Here is a 21,256-nt window from a genome sequence, read left to right on the forward strand (position 1 = left end):
CCGAGGTGTCGCTGCCCTGGGAAATCTCCCCGCGCCGGCAGCCTTCGCCATCGGCGGGACCTCATTTCCTCCCGCGCCGTCTTTGAACTACCCCCAAGCAACGCGCCCAGAGAAGTGTGAAGCTTTATAAAAATTTAAACGCGTCCGTGGTGGAGGCAGGAGTGGGGCGGAGCCGCGGCCTGGCCGTTCTGTGATGAGCTGGTGAGAAAGACTTGGAGAAGGGAAATGTGTTGCTCAGTTTTCACGTCTCCCAACCAGGTACAGAGCCCACGCAGCGAAAGTGACCCTCCTGGCGTTGTTCTTAGAGAAGTGTTAAGGCGATTTATTGTGATCGTGTGGCTGACACGTGCATTCTGTTAAAACTCTTTTTGAAGGGGCTGTGGTTGGAAATGCGGGTATTCTTAGACGCTTATTCCAAAAGCTAGCAAGCTGTAAAGGACCTGGCATTTTCACTGGCGTGTTTATAAATTTTACAGGGTTGCTGAAAAATATTGTAACTTGTGTCACTAATCAGCGATGCTAATTAGCATTCTCCCTCCCGTAGGTGGGTTGTTTGATTACACAGCTCCTTAGGCTCTTTAAGTGAGATGGCAGAAACTGGCTGAATCCAAAGACATAATTAGCCATTTTATATAACCACTAATTAGAGTTTTTAGAGTCGAATTAAATCTGTGATAAAGTTGGGGTTTTGGTTTGTGGGGGGAAATTTTTATTCTAAAGTTCAAAGAAGTAGCACGCTTCCCTATCCATAAGCTGCTAGCGTTTCCATACGTTGGCCCCTCTCTGATATGATGGGTGAACACACCTCGGGTGAAATTTTCACTGTCACTGTGTGTAACTTGGCAGTGTGACTTGGTTGCAACTTAATTTGTAAGTCAAATGGGAGAAGAATTTTGAGAGTTGGGTATTTGTAAGGACTGTGTGCCAAGCAGTACATTTTTATCACTGAGCAATAGGATGAAAGCATAAAGGAAATTTTAAAACGTTTCCTTACCCAGCAACAATTCCATGTCACCTTTGTGTTGAGGGAGGAAAGTATTCTCTCCTTTGTCCCCCTGATACAGAATCACATGCCCTGTTTGTTTCCCTAGACTTCAGCTGCCGTTTGGACCCTAACCACATTGGATTTTAATTGAAGCCCTCCATCTTTGGGCTGTGGGCTCCTTCAGAAAGGGAACCTTTTCAGATTCATTTATTTCTTTTGAGCTCCTCACAGTGTTTAGCACACTGGACCTGTGAGTAGGAGTTGAAATTGCAAAAATTTCTGTGAGGTTATATGTGATTTGAAACAGTTTGTGATTGTTGCCTACCCTCTTCTGTGTAAATAAATGATTCTGGTAATTGCTATATTGTTGTAAATTTACCAGAGGTTCAACAATGAGACTCAAAATTCAAGCCCTGTTGAGCACTTACCAGGTGTTCAACCTTGGCTTCCTTAACTCAGCCATGATATTAATATTTTATTTTCCTTAAGGGCTTGCTCTGGGGAGTAAGTGATATATTACGTGTAAATGACTTACTCTTACGCGTAGAAAGCACTTTATAACTAACTGTAAGCTGTTACAGTGTTACTGCTATCATCTCTCTGAAAAGTGAACCATCTGTGGCCAGGTGTCTCGCATGTTTGCAGCAGGTGATTTGGGCATATGCGTTGCAGTTTCCATACGTTGAGCAGGATGAGGTGGCTTGTGGCTGGGCTGTGTCTGCGGCCAGCTTGAGCTTGCTGAAGCCTGAAGAACAGGTGCCTGTGTGTTCCGCTTTGGTCTCTGTCCACCTGTGTCCTCTGGAGGACTTATTAGACAGCAGTCACTGGCCTATGGGATTCACTGAGAAGGTAGTATTCATGCAGTCTGTTGGCCTGAAGCTTAAAACTCTGACAGGGGACAAGGGATTGGCCTGAAAACAAATATTCACATTAGCCATTCATAGCTCAGCAGAAATCTATATCCAGCGTCCAGAAGTGTTTTATTTATGTTTTAGATGTAACTAATGACACAAGCCAACGATGTGATTCTGGGAAAGTGAGTTGAAGTCAGTGTCAAGACAGGTAAAATGAGGTTGACATTTTCTTTCCTTTTAGATAGTGGCCCCAAATCCTTGATTTGTAGGTGCTCTGATACTATGAAAGGATCACTGGAATTGTCATCAGTGCCACAAGACCTGTAAACTCTTGAATCACTGACCTGGATGATGCATTCTGGTTACAGACCACAAGTTTGGCAAAATGTTTTGTAGGCCTTATTATAATTTTCCGCACCCTTCCTCTCAACCCTGTACATCTCCAAATAAACTCGCACGATGTTCTCTACTCTCTCTGATGTTCATTTCCAAACTCAGGAATGATAAGATGGAGGCCCGCAAAGACTGAATTGAATGGAAATTAATTTTTCAGTTAACAGAAATTATTAGAAATGGAGTAATGTAGACCAAAACAGTACGCGCAGTGGAATGACAGTTATGGGTCAATCATGTGAGTTACAAAGATAGTCTTCCTAACTGAAGGCCTTTCACTTTATTGAATTACTGTAAAATGGTTGACAGATATAAATGCTTATTTAACCATGTGCTAGGCCGTGTTCTAAATGATTTGTATGGATTATTTTATTTAATACCCACCAAAATCTTAAAAGGTGGTAAAATGTAGTTCTGTTACTACAGTAAGGAACCCGAGGTACGGAGAATTTAACTAACTTTCTCTGAGGCCATGCGGCTGATAAGTTAGTGAGGTTTAACTCCATACACATACTTCTTCCTCCCTAGGAGAAAATCTGACTCTAAGCAAAATTATCTACATTGTCCTTTTCCCCTGAGTGCTATACAGTTAAAAGGGGGTACTTGAAGAAGAATCTTAGCTTCAAGATATAGTATAAATGACAAGTCATAGAGTTATCCCTTTAGACCTCTATATATAGTAAAAATCAAATATACAGAGTACATGTACACACAAGTGAAAATACCTCCTCTGCAGAGAGGGTGGAGAAGCTCTTTAAAGCCAGTGTGTGTCCCTGCACCCCCTGCATGGTAACTTCCTCTCTTCCCAGCCAAGCCCCCTTAATTACTTATAGCTGTAGGCAGAGCTGTTGATGTTTTTATAATTTCCTTTTGGTGACAATTAGCTTATATGTTCGCCACTGTCATTACCATAACCTATCATTTTCCTCCTGTGATTTTCTGAGCACTGTTTTTCTTTTAAGTAGGAGTCAAGTGTATTTTATGTGAGTGAACCTGACTTGAGGGAGAGATTCTAACACCACTGACCTTCATTTTGCTCTCATTAAACCATGGCAAAGGAGGTTCTCAGTAGCATTTTTGCCTGGGAATTCCAGATCTCAAGACACCGTCGCTCAGAGGTACGCAGTGCACCTGTCTCAGCAGTGTGCCCCTGGCCAGTCACGTGAAGGGGTTTGCTGAGCTCCACCTGCTTCCTGAGCTGTAAGCCCTGCCTGTAGCTCTTGAAGTGGACGGTGGGAAAATCAGGATGCCCTTGGCAGGGCTGAAAGAGGCTGACTTCTACGTCGCACACCTGCAGTGTGAACTTCCGCTTAGCGCGCTGTCGTGTGAGCCAGCAGGAGACTTCACTCTGTACATCACTGCAGGACATCTTCCGCGGGGAAGGTGTGCCTTACTGTCCTGACCTCTGCTGCCAAACATTCATTCAGCGAACACTTACTGGATGCCAGTTACCGTATGTTGCAGGAGCTGGGGAAACAGTAATGGAAGTGGCCCCTGTCCTCGTGGAGCTACAGTTTATATAGGAGCCGGACATTAAGCAATCACACAAGCAAGTGTATGACTGAACATTGAGAAAAGAAGAGTGAGGAGTGTTGGGAAGGGCCTGATATATAGGATGCCAGATCAGAAAAGCCTCTTGAAAGAGGCAGTGCTGTATTTACATTGAGGGAAACTGAGCAAAATGAGGTAGCAGTGCCCTGATGCAGGAGGGAGCCTGGCCCCTTAGAGGAACAGGAGCTGAGGCAGAATATTGCAGATCAAATGGAAGATTTTGCATTTTATTCAATGGTCAGAGGGACACAGTGGGAGGAAGGGTTTTAAGCGGAGTGATATCTGCATTGTAATTTAAAAGGCCACTCGCTCTCTTTGCTGCCCATTGTGGGTCAAACGCAGTACAGGCCATGTCAGGGATCAGCTCTAGGCTCCATGTTTTCACCTTCACATGACCCCCGCCCATTCAGGCTGGTGCGGCAGCCCCATCCGCTTATTATACAGGGAAGATGATTCCTGTCCAGTGTTGTCTTTCCTGGTAAGGGGTCTCTTCTGGGCTTGTCGTGAGTTCTGTTAATTCCTCCTGCACATGAGGGAACTGTCTCCTAAGTACATAAAGTCCTTGCAGTGAGAAGCTTCAGGATGTGCTTCTCTGCTGTCTCCACGGGAACTCTTACCTGGTCTCAAACCCTCTTTTAAAATGAGTCCTAGGTTTGATGAGTTTCCCCTTGCTCCTTGATCTCCTGTCAGCTCTTAGGATCGCTGTGGATGAGCATGACACACGTAGTATGATTTAGAAGAAGGGCTCTGTGCAGCCTGCATTACATGGAGACATGGAGGCTTTGCTGCAGGTTAGCCCTGGACCGCTGTGACCTGACAAAGCGGTGGGAGTGCTGTCGTCTGGAGACAGGCGGAGCTTGGTGATGCTGGGACCTGTGGGGTGAAGGGGAAGGGGAGAGTGAAGACAGCACAGGGTGGGGCTCACGGCGCAGAATGATGGCGTTGCTGTGGCGGAGGAAATGGGCGAGCCTGGGCCAGCTTGTGAGAAAGCAGCTGTGGAGGGTGATGTTACTCCCGAGTGGAGCAAAGGCCCTCGCTAGCAGCGAGTGGGCATCTGGGCTTTGTTCTTAAGTGAGCATTTGTTGGTTACCTTTCGTGTTCAGAGTGTCATGGGGTTAGAAGAGCCATAGCTGCTGTTCCCAAGGAGTGTATGCTATTGTGAATTCATCGATGGGGGAGAATGGGGCATGTTTTGTGTGCTGAGAGTTAATACGTGATGTGGGGAAAGGGAAGGAAGTGTTAGAGAAGAAGGAGTAGGCGGGTGCCAGCTGCAGAGCTCTGCGAGGACAGGCAGTGTGCCTTTGTCATTGCCGCGCCCCTAGCATTGCTAAGCACGGCCGTGGCCGCTCGAACACAGGTGTGAATGAATGGGTCAGTGAGGCCGTGGGGGTCAGGAGGGCTTGGAAGAGGACAAGGATATCGTTTTTGGACCTGGCTCACAGCACTCTGCCCAACCTAGAGATGTTTCAATGCAGATTTAAGAATGGAAGACTTGACCAGAGAGAGAGAGAGAGAGAGAGAGAGAGAGAGAGAGAGAGAGAATTCATTCATAGCCCTTGGATAAGTGTAGGCAGGAGTTTCGGGAGGGAAACTGGGCAGAGTGGTTGGTAGAGTTAGGAAAACCTTTATCCGGCGGGTACTGGGGACCTGTCATTTCCTTTGAGGGATACGCCTGGCATTGTCTTAATGGCTAAGTTTTCATGAGGGTGAAAAGTGATGACCATTGGCAGAAGGGGAAGAGAGTGAAAGTTGGATTATTTGCTGGAGACGTTGCATTTAATCCTCGCCACCACCTTTGGAAGAGGATATTAAATACCCTCATTCCTCATTTCCCTGGGGGGTGGTGGTGGGAGGTAGAACAGAATCTTAGAGACAGGAGCATGTGCTTCACGGTGTCACAGCTAGGAAGTGAAAAGGCAGGATCAGCTCTGGTTTGCAGGGCTGAGCCCGTTTGCCTCCGAGACACCTCTCACCATTTAGTGACAGATAGCAAGGAGTTGGGGTGGAACAGGGATTCAGGAATTAGGGGTTGAAAGGTGCAAACAAGTCCAGAGGTTATGGAGTCTCCATCATGAGTCTAGAAAAGGGGAGGACGGTTTTCTGGGGGGGGGGAAGAGCCCAACCCTGGAACTTGCAGGTCAACAGAGACCAGGGTCAGGGGCTCCCAGGGAGAGCTGGGTTCACACTGGCTGCTCATCTTGGCTGTTCTTCCTAAAGCTGGTGTCTGCCAGGTATGAAGCCAGTGAGAAAGCAGCAAAGCCCAGGGCAGAGAGGAAGTGCGACGGGAAGGCGCTGAAAGCTCATTGAAATTGCTAGTGAAAATGGATGGGGGGAGGGAGTGAGAAAAGATCAGCCGGCTCTCAGGTCTTTCAGGAACGTGGAGGTCAGCCCAGGAGCCAAAGTAACATTTTAAAAAAACTGCCTGCCTGCATGTTTGACATTTAGTCTTTCCAGTTACCCCTTCAGTATAGGATGTCTTATTTATGGGGTAGGAAACCTGAGGTCAAATCAAGTTCTGACTGCCTAGCTCAAATACACAGCTGGCTAGGAGGTAGTGGACTGCAAGACCAGCCTGGATAGGGTGGTTTTAGGTTGACCCACCAGCGTAAGGTGGGCCCACAGGTGAGCCTCACGCTTGCTGCCCTGCTACTTTCCGAGGTTTTCCATCAATAAGATAAGAGAACTTGGAGCTTGGGAACTGCCAAAGGGCATGGGCATGGCCACCCACTGTCAGCCTGTGGTGGGTGTTGTCACTGTGCTTAGCTCATTAGTCCTGATATTCCCACCCAGGCTTCCTCACGGCTGGCCGTGGACTCTGGGGTGCAGAGGAGGAATGAAACGCTGAGTATGGACTAGGGAGGCTAGCCTTGGGTGGCCAACCTTGGAAGTGAAAGAATGTCACTTCCAGGCTGAAGCAGTGGTCAGGCCAGAGGTGTCCTCGGGGGAATTTGAAATTCTGGGGCCTTGTTGGTGTGTGGTGCCCCAGCCTGCCGGATTCCCCTCAGACTCGGTGCTTGTTGGGGTCTGGGATCCTGGGCCTCCTCTGGGTGAGGCAGGGCTAAGACATTTGCAACTCCTTTGTGTTTTGTTCACACTTATCTCCCTGGGTCTGTTTGCAGTTTAGCTTCTCCGGAGAAGGAACTCTAGTGGGAGGGTTGCAGGGAGACACAGAGCTTTAGATCTGATTTCTAAAAGTAAAGGATTAGCATGTGTGGGAGCTCAGGAATGCACTTGGAAATGTTTCCAATTTATCTTTATTGCAAAGCAGTATCTAATGAAAGTTGGGAAAGGACCCAAGAACCTTGCAGCTAATAAATCACCTGTTTGCATTTTCTGATGTCCCCTTTGAATCCTTGTCCTTACATAAGTTGTTTGATATGAATGTAGGGGTGATTAAATTCAGTGTGTATCTATAATCCAATTTTAAATTCATTCTGTCCTAAATATCTCTATTTCTAATTATCATTTTATATAGATAAATGATTTTTTTGTTAGGTGGATGAGCCATGTTTTCCATACCTATCCCTTCATTTTAGGGTCATTGAGATTGTTTCTAGATTTTTTTATTATTATTATAGACACTTGGGCAATAATTTTCTTAAAGATTTACTTCTCTAAGATAAATTCTTAGGACTTGGATTCTTGGATAAAAAGAGCAAGTCTTTTTTTTTTAGCTTTTGATGATGATCAGATTCCTTACAAGCTACTTCCCTGGGTATTGTTTTATAACCAGCAAACTGTCAGTGAGGGAGCTGAGCACTCCTTCTAAGGTTGCTGGTGCAGAAAGCCACTTAAGGCCCACACTGGCGAGGGCAAGGCCATGCTTAGGAAATGGACCTGTGCCCAGCTCCCTCCTGCTGCCCATCTTCCTGCTGTGATGGGGTTCAGCTTGCTCAGCACTCATCCTGTCTCCCACACACCTGGGAAGCTTGTTCCTGCATGAGAAGAGCATTTACAGGTCAGTGCTTTACCCAAGCTCCCTCATTCCATAATAAAGACCTGGGAGAGGAGGTTGCTGCTTGTGAGAGGCAGCTGCTATCTGCCATGTTAAGACGGGCTTTGAAGACTGAGCTCTCTTTTTTCCCTTTTTCCCAGAATTGTTCCTGCTGATGAGTAGCTCCTCTTCTGATCCGGACTCCTTGAGCCTTTAGAAGCTTAGAAGGTGAAATTGTCTACCTCTAAAGAGAAACAGTGCCTACTCCTTCAAGACGCATCTCTCCATTGCTATGGATACCGAATCCACATACTCTGGGTATTCATACTATTCAGGCCATTCAAAAAAATCTCACAGACAAGGGTATGTAAGCCATTGACTGTTCTGCTTTGCATTTGGGAAATCTGCAGGTCAGTGGGGCTTGCAGAGCTGTTGGTGCTGGCAGTTCCAACCAGGAGTGCCTGAGAAACCTCGCTGTGACAGAGGCTGACAGAGCTTTGGAGTAGCTGCGCTGCCAGTTTACATTTTATAGCCACCATTACACTTGATGACCTTAATTCCTCACAATTAGTTTTAAATTAAAGTTTCCCCCTGCCGCGAAAATGTGTTTTTATTTCCAAGTACTTCTCAGATGTTAGTTCTCCCAAAGCTTTAATGGTAATGTAAAGGAGGGTTAAAAACCAAGTGTTCATTTGCTGCTTTTCACCAAAGCTGCTGACTTATTGTCCGTTATGCATTTGCCGTGAGGTTTACACACAAGCCAGCGTGATTGGCCTGGCGCCTTTCTCCTCTTTGGTCTTCAGGTGAACAGCCTGGGCTTTAGAATCACTGTCCGGGTGATGGGACCAGTTTCCCCATCCTCTGCAGATTGAACAGGTCTCCACTAGTAATGGAAGGGCCTATAGTTACTAACCTGCAGAATGCTTCCTGAGTAGAGGAATGGGTGACAGAAGGAATGAATGATGGCCTGTACCACGTAAGAATGCTGCTGACAAAACTGCAGTGTTGCCACTTAACCTAGATGCCTTATCTGTAAAATGGGTACGGGGAACCCTCCTTATGGGTTATAGAGCTAATCAAATGAGATTACGGATGCAAAGTGTTTAATGAAGGACCTAACAGGAGGTCACCAACCAGTGACTATGTTGATGGCTTACGTGTTTCAGTTTCACATTTCAGCACCAGGTTCAGAGACACCAACCAACCTTCCCCAGCCCTAAGGCCCACCTGTGACCACAGCTCAGTGAGAAAGGTGACTGTAGTGGTGTTTGTTTCCCTTGCTGAGCAGTTCCCCCCATAAGAAGAGCTGGAGGGGAAGATTTTGTTTTGTAAAACCACGATGAGATGTGTCCATCTAATTTGCTTGCTTATTCACGGGCCTGTATGTAAGTGCACACATAGGAAGAAGAGCGGAAGTGGGTTCTCCAAGCTGCCAAGACGAGTCATCTCCAGCGGACAGGCTCTATGGCAGAGTGACCGATGGGACCTGTCATTCATACCTTGCCTCCGTGCTAATCCGACTTTTATAAAGAATGTATTTTGTAATTTTTAAGAAAGTGAATGGAGTAGGAGCATAAAGGAAATTTCATAGGTTATTTGATAAGAGAAAACATGAGCCCCTGTTATTTTAAAAAATGAGATTCAAAGCTTTGTATATTGTAATATCTACCATATATACATATGTGATATTAATGTGTTCACCATGACTGTCTCTGAGTATAGGGATTATGGATATTAATTTGCATTCTTCTCTAAATTTTTATGTATTGCTCTAATCATAAAAAATTATCTCCCTGTGCTGGAGCACTGGTCGGCTTTCCGGTCAGGACAGGAAGTGCAGGACCCCTAGCACTGGTGGGGTTGTGGGGAGTCTGCAGGGGTGGGACGGAACCAGATCCTGAGATAGTCAGAAACACTGTGGTGATAAAACTTCAGTCACAGATTTCAACCATTGGGTGAATTACAGATTAGTTATAAAATACCAGAAACAGCTATTTTAAAATACCAACTCTCAAACCATGGCTAGCAAAAGTGGCTCATTGTCAGCGTGCCAGGCTTCCCTCTGCTAATGCTGCTAGGATTGAAGTAAGAATTTGGGATTCTTCCGTGCCTGGGGTGCATTCGGGAGAGTAGCTTGCAGGCTTCCAAGGAGCAACTCTGAGCTCTTTTGACTACACTCGAATCCTGACTTCCACACTTCAGGGCCCAGTGCTGTTCTCTGCTATTTCCTTGGGCCTCTTGGGGCCCCCAGATATTGATACTCCAGTGTCGTTGTGGGAACTTTAAAAGCCTATCACTGTATTAAAACAACACACAGAACTCTTAGTGCCTCTTGAGTCTTCATGGAAAGTCCTTGGCAAAAGTTAATACAAAACAAGGCTTTCAATCAATTAATCAGGCCATGTTATGAAATGCCTGCTGGAGAGACTCTCTGGGAGCGGTGATGTGTGCATTAGGGACTTGTAGATGCAGTGTATGCCTTCCTCAGAAGCAACGCCACCACCTCTGGTGGTGAAAAGTTCCCCTGAAGGCAAAATAGGGAACAGGTAATCTGCAGGCAGTGGGTGGTGTACAGAGCTTGGGTCGGCATGAAGAATGCTGAACAGTAACCTAACCTGCACTGGCACAGAACAGGCCCTAGACATAGCCAAGGGCACGACTTGTATCCTAGCAGTGCCCCTGGGAGGCTGCTGTCTGCTCAGTGATTTGTTGGAAATTTGAATAGAAGAGAAGGAAAGGGGGAGGGCGACCAACTCCAGCTCAGAGTAGAATAATGAAGTGCGCCAAACTCAGTATGCCTGATGACACCATGATTATCTTGGGTTGGCCAGCTTCCAAGCTGGTGGCAGGCAACTCTTTTCTAACAGTGAGGTTGATGGCCTGGTTTTATGATGCTTGCAGTTTCCAGAGAGTATCCAGCTAACTTGCTGGGAACATGGTGCAGACTTGGGCCGACCTTGCCTAACCTGTGAGTTCAGAGCACAAGTTGACTGGTTTAATGCAGCAGCTGCCAGTGAAGTTAATGACTGTTTTGGGAGTAACCACTGGACCCTTCACAGTCAGTGTCTTCTATCTTCTCAGCAGACCTGGTCCAGTGAGAGGTAGTAGTCTCATTTCACAGGTGAGAGCACCAAGGCATTAGGAGAAGTACTGTTGGCTGAAATTGTAACCTTCATAGGTGCCCTGGGCAGGATTCAGGATCGTTGGCTCATTGGAAAGGAAATGCCACTTTTGAAAGGGACATGAAGGGTAACTACAGTGACTGATGTACTAAAATACATTGACCAAAGAAGTTCAGCCTGGGCAGTGGGGGATTCTCAGGCCACTTCAGGCCCAGGTTGCCCTGTGTCCAGCTCTCCCATCTTAGTGCTGACAGGAAGCCATCGGCCAGGCCCAGCAGTAGGCTGAGAAGGACAGGTAGTGAGTGAGTGGGTGGTGGTGGAGAAGGAAAAGGAGGAGTAACCGGTGGGGCCAGCTTTCCCTAAATAGAAATAGACAAACAACCTGAACCGGACAAAATAATCTTCCCGGGAAGGGCTGATGTAAGCAGGAACAGTGTGGGAATTGTAGGATTCTGGCTGGAATGACGGGGGTACAGTGGCCCCCAAGAGCTCAGATCCAGAATTGCCTACATAGATGTATTTACACAGATGGGTGCATAATATGCAGGTACCTCCTGCGTGCTGCTTCTTGCTCTCCCCACCCTCATGTGTGTGCAAACTCACACACAGATAGGCTTATCTTTGCTCATCTGGTAGTTGGCGCAGGGGGCAGATTGAGAGATAAATCTACATTGATTGCCATGGGTAATATAGCTGCCCAGCAAAGGTCCTGTCGAGCAGGATGGGTAAAATGCACAGAGATGCGCATTCCTGTGTAGACTGTTTAGTCTGGGGGCGTCTGTTTCTAGACACTTAGACACATGGACTGCTTGTCATCATGTCTGGGGAGCTGTCTTCCGGAGGACAGTTGACACCTACAGTGTTCCTTCCAGTGACAGCGTCTGGAGCCACAGGCATGAGCATTTGGGTACATTCTGCCATGAGGTGGCTACACTCTGACTTGTGCTGCAACCTGGAAAGCACTGGGTGGACAGCGTTATTTTGGTTGGGACTTTGAAGTCATGGGTTGACTCAGACCTGCCTAGAGAAGTGACAGAGGAAGGGCAGTTTCTGTTAAAGCCGTCCGGTGGGTCTTGCTGCTTCTCTGACGAGACTAGGATGAGGAGAAGCCCCCAAGGCCTGTGCGGGTGCCGAGGTGACAGGACTTGTTCTGCATTTCCTCTCGTTTTGCACATTTGGAAAGCTCTCAGCCCTTGGCAGCCGCAGTCGTAATCTCACACTGTCCCGCACCCACTCAATACTGTGTTGGTAACGAGTCTCTGTGCTATGCAAGACTGTACAGCTGAACATACACTCATGGCCGCCATTGTTGAGCACCCCTGCTGGGTACAGGCATTTCACACATAGGCGGAATTCCAGTTAGTCATTCCAACAGCTCTGTCCTCCCTTGGAGGGAGCCCTTGGGTGGGAGAGTATTGGGGAAAATGTCCTAGCCCATCTGCATCCTGATCACCTGGGGTTGCTGGTGAGAAATGTAGATTCTTCTTGTCTCCTTTCCAGACAGATCCTTTGAGGGTGGGGCCAAGCAATCTGCCCTAAAATCTGCACCCAGGGTGGTTTTCATCACACTGCGGGTTGAGAAGCACTGGTTTAGGATTTCAGGCTCCGGAGGATGAGAAGCCTTGCTCGGGTTATCAGATAAAGGGTTCTTATCTGGTTTACCTCAGACAGTTGCCAGGGAGCTGGGAGACAGTTGTCCTGCATCTGGTACTTGGGGCTCCTTCAGAGCTGGGCTGGATAGGTTGGGGTGGGAGCTAGGGCTGGTGGGGAGAGTCTGTTCCAGCCCTGGGTAGTTTGCTCTCTGCTTTCTGCCCATAGCGTTCAGGATCCAGGAATTGGCACTCTGTGAACGATTCTGATTTCCGGTGGAATTTGTGCTGTCACAGGATTTGACCTGTGGGACTTGTGAACAGAGAGGTGGGTTGGGTGAGCATGTGACGTGGCTGATGGCCAAGAGAGCGGTAACTGTGGCCACAGCAGGGAAAGTGGAAATGAGGGCCCATGCATCTGGCACCTGTGGGGTTTGGGGGAGCAGCAGTCCCGGCCCTGGTTGGGTGTTCCTTCTGAAGAGCAAGCACCTGGGAAATCGCTCCCGCATCGTATTGTTTCTAATAGTGAATACCCTTGGAGGTGATTTTACTGGGTAACTCAGAATGCTGGGCTCACAGGTTTGTGCTACCCAAGGTCGCAGTCCACGTGGGACTACTACTACTGTAGCAGCCTCCAGAGCCCACGCCATGACTCTGGGAGTATGACAAGCGTCAGTGTGAGGGTAAGCAGAAGAAATATTTCTGCTGTAAATCCTTCTAGTTGTTCTTCCAAACAGCGGGTTTGAAAGTAAGTCATGGTAAGTGATGGCAGCAGGCCTTGGCCTGGGTCTTGGAGAAGTCACCAAAACTGTGTGAGCCTCGGTTTCCTCATCTGTAGAATGGGAACAGTAACACTGGCCCCAAACGGTTATTGTTAGAATTGCGTGGAGCTCAAGTCATGGGGTTAAGTATTTAACAGAGTGCTCTCTACATTGGGGTGATGGTCATTGTTACACGCGTCTCAGGTAAACAACAAAATTTTCTGCTCGACTGCTTCCCTAATTGTATGGTTAAAACAAAACACTCAACTCGCCAAAAACACATCTAGACATGGTATAGATACAGAATTCTTGTCCCAGAAAGATTCCCTGAATCAGTGGCAGCCTTTTGGCTCTCTCTCTCTTTTTCTTTTCCTCACTGAGTTTATTGGTACTTTAAGTATACAGCACAGTTCCATTCATCATTTGGATCTTTTACCTTTATGTGACAGATCATCCAATTCTTATCCTAGGAAGATAGTGGTAAAGTGGACTTTTAACAAGCAACCTGCATGTGACAGGTCTTTGTGGTGGTTTCTTGTCGTTGGTATTGCTGAGTAATAGGTGAGTAGGTTTGTGGGGAGGGAAAGGTTTGATGGTGTATTCTAGGTAACTTACTTTACAAAGTCAGGACACTGTTTCTTTGCCACTGGCTAACAGTGATGACAGTAATCATGGCTACTGTATGGTGCACTTCTCCGCACCCTGGGCTGCATTATCTGTGTGGTGTCATCACTGTCCCCATATCCCACAGGAGGAAACCAAGGTTTCAGAGGTTGAATGACTTGTGCAAGGTTACATAGGTAGCGGTGCACATTCAGATCTCGCTGCTTGTCTGCAAGGTCTGCATTCGTAATCCTGCCTTTCCTGGGAGCAAGAATGAGAGTAAATAGTTGCGGGAAGGAAGGCTAATGGCATCTGGCCCGTGGGCACAGGAGCCTAAGGGAATTTACTGACTGTCCACCACCAAGGGGCTCCTGGATTCACCTTTGGCATCTGGAGGCCAGACTACCAGTTTCCAGAAGTGGTTATTGACCAGGTTGTGACCTGTGGACTTGGCCACAGTGATTGATTAGTATTGTAATCTCCACACTAACCCCTAGCAAGGTGTCACCCTGGAAGACCACCCAGAAAGTTTTTTGGGCTAAAAGTATGCAGCATCCTTAGGAGGCCTGAAAACACACACACACACACACACACACACACACCCTCTTCTCACCTCTTGGTGTCATTTGTCATGGCTTTGTTCAATTTCTATGGGTGTCCTTGAATTCAGCTAGAACCTTTGGGAATGACTTTTAGTTTTGAATTTGTGAGAATGCGAAGCAAATGATTTCTCTGTCCTAGTTTAGAGTTTCCTTTTTTCTTGTCAAAAAGGGTAGGGTGACAGCGTGTCCCAGATTTTTTTGTACAGACCAAAGCTTAGATATTCTGCACTGGTGTCCCAATAAAAAAGTTCTAGAAAATTAGTTTAGGCAAATTACTCAAATCAGCCGAGTGATTATTATATAAAATGTGCCTTAGCCAAGAAACCTAAAATTACAACTTTAAGCTCTGAAGAAAAATCTGATCATTATTGTGGTACAGTGATAGCCTTTGTTTTAGGTCTTGAAATTGCAGAAAGGAAGTAAGTGGAGAGTAAAGATCAGTTTACTCCTTGCAGGGGTGGATGGCTGGGTATCAGTGGAATGTATGTGCACGTGTGTGTATGTGTGTGTGCGTGCTCGTGTGTGTATGTGTAGAGTTTGAAGTGTAGAGTTTTTTTTTAATTCAAAATGAGATTTATATTTTGATGAATTAGAGAGTTAATGTATATGGCATAAGTTCAATAGCTGATGACCATTTAATTTTTTCAGGGAGAGAACTAGAGAGAGACATAAATCGCCCCGGAATAAAGATGGCAGAGGATCAGAAAAATCTGTCACCATTCACGCTCCCACTGGAGAGCCCCTGTTGGCAAATGATTCTTCTAGGACTGAGGAAGTTCAGGTAAGGATCAAAGGCAGTCTGTAAGCACACTGCCACTTGGCCGGGTCTCCTTTCTGTAAATGTTTTTCTAAGGCTTGTTGCAATAGGTTCTCTTGGGTTTTTATCTTTATTTTTCTAGCATGTTAATTAGTTTATCTGTGTCCCGTGGTTTCTTGTTGGTCTAAGAACAGCCTGTCTTGCCAGTATGATTGGTTGGTCTGCTTTGGATGATGTTGAAAAGAAGCCAGTGCGGCTGATGACAGGGCAGGGAAGGGAAAAGTTACAGACTAGAGTCTCCTGAGACTCATTTTGAAATGGAGCAGGGTTAGAGGGGGAAGGAAACTCTCTCTCCAGAAAGCCTAAGTAGAAGGGAAGAGAAGTTAGGACAGCTCACATGTACTGCTAAGTACATGAGATAAACCAGTGATTGGACCCTCTGATGTCTGGGAAGAAAACAAGAGTGAATGAGATAACCTCTTGGCTCAAAAAGAGGGGACAAAAATCTATCAAGCAAGCCTTGGGATTATGAGGGGTCTGTGCAGGACCTCAGTGCAAGGCCAAGGGACAGAGTGAAGGAGCTGTGGCAAATTGGATATGAGTTACCTCTGTCAAGGGAAGCGGCTCCTGTCATCTGGATGCTTCCTGCTACTCAGGATCCTACAATGTTTAAGGAAGACTAGGTGTTAGGATTTTATGTATAACTACCCAATTTCAAAATATTGGCAGTTCATTACTTTTAAAAAAAAATACTGTGTGGGTTCTTCTCTGGGTTTCAACTGCCCGGCATCCTAGCTGGTTTAAATAAATATCTGACCTATACTCCAAAGCATGTTTGCATACCCTCTACACATCCTGAAATAGATGCATGCCCAGCCTTGCCTCACATAAACAAAGCTGTGTTTGCATACACAGCTGTAAAGATAGAGGAATACAGATAAGCATATATCCGTGTGTATCTATAAGTCCACACAAGTACACACTTATAATCAGATAGATGTCTGAAACTGCAGTTTGTCAGAGCATACAAGATGTTCTTGGGACTAAAAACTGCAGATGTGGGAGGAAAAGAAAAAGGTAGGGTTTATGCACTGATGAGCAAAGGCCTTTGATAGTGCTTTACTGCTTGAGTTGGCTCTGGGAGGGTGGGTGGATGACTGGATAGATGGTTGACGGATGGCTGGATAAGTGGGCCTGATCCTAGATTTGAACCACAGTTACATAGTTTAAGAGTTGATTTTCTCCTGGAAGTGGATTCAGAGGTGCTGGTGGCCATCCATGGGGACATTTCTTTCTTTTAACTTCGCTATACATGGTACTTACTAGGAAGCCACTGTTCTTTGCACCAGAATGACGAGGTAGAAAAGGAACTTAGAGCTTGTGTATTTAGAGCTGTTACTGTGGTCACTTACAACCTCTTAGGTTTCTTCACTGGAAATTTAGAGGATTGGATTAGGGGAGCTTAGATCCTTTTTTTTCTATCCTAAAAACCTCAAACTTGAGGGAACCTTTTCCACGTCTGCGCTTTTTTTAAGACACACACGTGCACAGATTCTTAAAGTGGTCAGGGGACTTAGTAATGCTTTGCCAGGAAGAAAGATGAGCAGCTTACACTAGAGGGAAGTGGGTAGGCAACAGGGGACCCACAACGTACCAGTAATAATTTTCCAGCATTGATAAGCAGCTGAAACTAGGCCTATACAAATGTGGAATCCAGTATTTGTCTTCACCAAGAGGGTCACAGAATACATTATTTCTACAGCCTGTGAAATGACCTTTTATTAAAGCAAATTATAGAGTTTTGAATTTGTGTCTTTTCCCCCTGCGGATGTTTTTCTCTTTTAAAAAATTGCTGTAAATATAGAGAAACAAAACGGATCTTAAGTAGACCTTTGATGAACTGTGGCAGAAAAGTTCTCACAACCCACACTCCTCCCCATAAAAATTGCTTCTGGGCTCTTCCTGGTCAGTCCCCGGCCCCATCCCCACCTCTGCCAGGCAGCTGCTGTTTTGATTTCTACCTCTACAGATTAGTTTTGCCTGTTTTAGAATTTAACATAATTGGAATCATGTGATTTTTGCCCTATTCAGCATAATGACTTTGACATTTATCTAAATTTTGTGTGTTTAAGCAATTCATTTTTTAAAGAATTTTTGCTGAATAGTATTCAGGTGTATCAATTTACCACAATTTGTTATCTATTCTGATGATGTAGACATTTGACTTGTACAGTTTTGGCTGTTGTACATAAAGACAGTAAGAACGTTCATTCTTGTACTAGACAAGTCTTCTGTGAACATCTGTTTTCATTAATTTTGGGCAAGACCTGGGAGTGGAATATGCCCACATAGTTAAAGAGTATAGTCAGTCTAGTTTTCAAGAGGTGTTGAACCATCCCATACTTCCAGCAGCGACATCTGGGAGTCCTGGCTGGATCTGGCTGTTGTCAGAAGTATTTCTGTTGCATTAGGTGATCGTTCTAATCTCCCGAACTGAAGGCCTTTTGTTTTTAGGTTGTGATCTTTAACATTACTACCCCTTCTTAACCAAACCCTATTAAAAATTGCACACATCACGGTGGTTTGTTTTTATCATTATTAGATTTGGAGTTACCCAGTGATGAGAGATCTGACTGGCTGATTCGACTGTTAAACTATATTTCTCTAAGTTGATATCCTCATTTCTCCTATTTTGCTACTGTATCTGTTTTTTTCAAAGATAAATTATATCCCTGAATCTCTGGGGCAAACTTCTTTGCATCCACATGACTTTTCTTGCTCTGTTGGGCCCTGGAAAGGAGTCACAGCTGCCGGTGAAACAGCAAAAGTGTTTACAGTTCCTAGCAACTGGATCTTTTTGCATGAATAGATGAATTGCTCTGACTGGCAACTATCTATGAGTTTAAAAACTGAGGGAATACAAGACAGTAAATGTATGTTATCATAATCCTAGTTGTTTGTGTGCCCCTGATGTTTAATTTGTCATGAAAACATAGTTTTGGAAAGAATTTTTGAGCTGTTCTGGCCATAAATAGATTTTGAATTTGCTTAGCTGGGCCAGTAAGAAATGTTGTCAAATTGTGCTGCTTGTGAAGTGACACTTGCAAGCATTATACGTTTAAAAATAATTTGTGTGCTGGTGCCTGTGAGCATGGATTCCTGCAGTGATATAAATTCTCTCTCTGTGCTCTCCACTCGGGTGGGGGTAGTAACGTTCCCTACTTGCAGAATTTGGACTTTGTAAGCCTTTAGTTACTCAGCACGGATTGGGAGAAAACGCAGGGGGTTCTTCAGTAGGTGATCTCTCAGAAGATCAGTCTAGCAACTGGATGGTTTCTCATAAGGCCAACAGCCCCAGGGCTCAGAGCTTCTCGGTACTTTTCAACACGGGATTATAATCAACATTGTTCCAGTGAGTCAGCCAAGCAGATACATAGGTTCAATTATATTTCCTATGTTTGAAAAGGTACACATATAAGACATTTTGAAAGTCTCAATGAAAATTGTTAAAAGTTAAAATTTCTTAGATTAAAAGTTTATTCTGCCCCCATTCTTGACAAAGGCCAGTACATAGAGAGGGGTAATGAGATGGGCGGGTCTTCCACAGTCATCGTGTCTTTCTGTGAATGCCCAGCTTCTTGCTGTTCATTTCCTCTACCCTACAGGATGACAACTGGGGAGAGACCACCACGGCCATCACAGGCACCTCAGAGCACAGCATTTCCCAAGAGGACATTGCCAGGATCAGCAAGGACATGGAGGACAGTGTGGGGCTGGATTGCAAACGCTACTTGGGCCTCACCATCGCCTCGTTCCTTGGACTTCTAGTTTTCCTCACCCCCATTGCCTTCATCCTGTTGCCCCCGATCCTGTGGAGGGAGGAGCTGGAGCCTTGTGGCACAATTTGTGAGGGACTCTTTATTTCTGTGTCGTTCAAACTCCTCATTCTGCTCATCGGGACCTGGGCACTCTTCTTCCGAAAGCAGAGAGCAGACATGCCCCGGGTGTTCGTGTTCCGTGCCGTTTTGTTGGTCCTCATCTTTCTTTTTGTGGTTTCCTATTGGCTGTTTTATGGGGTCCGTATTTTGGACTCACGGGACCGAAATTACCAGGGCATCGTGCAATATGCCGTCTCCCTCGTGGACGCCCTCCTTTTCATCCACTACCTGGCCATCGTCCTGCTGGAGCTCCGGCAGCTGCAGCCCATGTTCACGCTGCAGGTGGTGCGCTCCACTGACGGGGAATCCCGCTTCTACAGCTTGGGCCACATGAGGTAAGGGGGACGTCCCGTCCTGCAGGCAGAAAGGACGACGGGTATCTAGAAGATAGCTGGTCTTCGGCATGGCAGATACAGTGATAGAACTCGAGCCGCTTTTCTCTTTCGGTTTTGGGCTGAACTGTGAAGTGGGGCCCTGTGGGTGGTGAGGTGTCCGGAGCACTGACTCGCTGGCTCTCAGCTGGGTCCAGGTTTGGCTGGGCCTGTTCTCAGGCTAGCGGGACACTCGTCGGTGTCAGTGTGATGTGGAAAGGATGGGTATAGTGGTGGCTGCCTTCCTTGACCCTGAAATGATGGACACGGTGACTGGTAATTTCATTTTGCCCCACACGGCATCTCTGGTTTACCCTGCTATCCTGGTTTGGGGAGTTAGTGAATGAACACCTTACTGATCCACCAGTAAAGAGTTAAGTGTAAGTTAAAGACTAAATGTGAAAAGGTTGAAAGCATAGACAGTAAAAGTTAGAAATCAATCAAGATGTCATAGTTTAAATCAATGCATAAAAGGTAATTATTTTTTAGTTAAAAGAAGGAGAAGTATTGATAGATCTAGTAAGATCTAGTCTTCACAGAACCCTGTGATATAGGCCTTATTTAACCTCAGTGTTACAGTTGAAGAAACTGAGATTTCAGGGATTTAAATAATTTGCTCAAATAATGTCGAGTCTTACTTAGGATTCACTCAGATGTCATGAGGTCAGGGCAGAGTTAACACCCTCATTATGGCCTCTCTCCCTTTGTGTTTAGTAGCTTATTTTTCCATCAGTTTTCTTCTGCAAGTTCTGGATTCCATGAGGACGTGGCTGTGTCTTACTGCTCATGACATCCTCAAGGCCTGGCCTGGAAAGTGGTGTTGGCAATCAGATCATCTTTAGCATGTCTGGCTTCAAAGCTTTTTCTGGGATAAGAGCTCAGGATGTCTGACTTCAAAGTTTCACCCTCTCCCCAGGCTGTTCTGCCTGCTGGGCAATATGTGCTGATGTGTGTAAACTGCCATGGTATGGTGCTAAAGCAGCCAAGATTAGCAAGGGCACCTTAGTGGGCACCAGAACAATTGGCTTTGTCATAGCTTTGGCTGGGCCCAGGAAGGTAGCCAAGCCCCACCCTATAGTTGGGTCACACTGCCAACCCATCATGTTGGCATGCATCCTCTTTTACCCCTCTGGCTGGGCTCATATCACCAAGGACTGGATGCTTTAGAGCTCAAGCCACCTGCCACACTGACTGATCGATCCTCAGAGGGAACTGGTGTCTAATTCACGTGGTCTTTGCAGTAAAATCTAGCATTGTGAGGGCTTTTCAGCTATAGTCAAAGCTTGTTTCCAAACTTCTAGGGTTCACAGTCACTTGGGGGAGAACCCAGAACAGGGTCATACAATAGAGAATTGCTGGAACAGGCCTGGGGACAGATGATTGGCCATAGGACAGGGAATTTAAGACAGCGGCAGCAGTAAATTCCAGCCAGAAGGAGTCTGTTTCAGGACAGGTTTTGCTGAAGTTGAAGCAGTGGAAGAGGTTTCTGGCTGGGTCACAGTGGAGGTGCATAGGATTTGGGACGGTGTCTTAAGTGTGAGTATCTGGAACGCTGGCCCAGGGTGAGATCTGCAGTGCTATTTTTCTTCTGGCCTTCATTCCTAGTTGCTGAATTGCACCTCAAAGGCAAGGGTGGTGTCTTCCTCAGCTTGGCTCAGTCCAGCTGTTAGGACTGACCTCCCCTCCATGGACTCCCACGGTGTTCCTCCCTCTAAGATTGGTTGATCTGATCTGCACACTAGATCTGGGTGGGGGCAGGAAGGCAGCAAGCTAAACAGCCCTAGGAAAGTAGGAAG

At 46.1% G+C, this 21,256-nt stretch overlaps 1 protein-coding gene across 3 annotated transcripts in view; it reads left to right on the forward strand.

Annotated features, from left to right (window-relative positions):
* The first annotated feature begins 69 nt into the window (after positions 1 to 69).
* The window catches only part of Vangl1 (VANGL planar cell polarity protein 1), a 46,603-nt gene continuing 25,416 nt past the window's right edge, over positions 70 to 21,256 (forward strand). The window contains exons 1-4 of one of the 3 annotated variants that reach the window (XM_010631208.3): positions 70 to 201; positions 7,879 to 8,080; positions 15,043 to 15,175; positions 18,817 to 19,424. In XM_010631208.3, the coding sequence (XP_010629510.1) occupies positions 8,010 to 8,080; positions 15,043 to 15,175; positions 18,817 to 19,424 (812 nt within the window). In that variant the 5' untranslated portion in view covers positions 70 to 201; positions 7,879 to 8,009. Of the gene's footprint in view, positions 202 to 237; positions 259 to 7,720; positions 7,742 to 7,878; positions 8,081 to 15,042; positions 15,176 to 18,816; positions 19,425 to 21,256 lie in introns of those variants that run through there. The other 2 variants (XM_010631210.3, XM_010631209.2) reach the window with 2 other exon arrangements.

This window comes from Fukomys damarensis, unplaced genomic scaffold (genome assembly GCF_012274545.1).
Source record: "Fukomys damarensis isolate Sample0158 unplaced genomic scaffold, DMR_v1.0_HiC HiC_scaffold_33, whole genome shotgun sequence".
In the NCBI taxonomy this organism is placed as follows: Eukaryota; Metazoa; Chordata; class Mammalia; order Rodentia; family Bathyergidae; genus Fukomys; species Fukomys damarensis.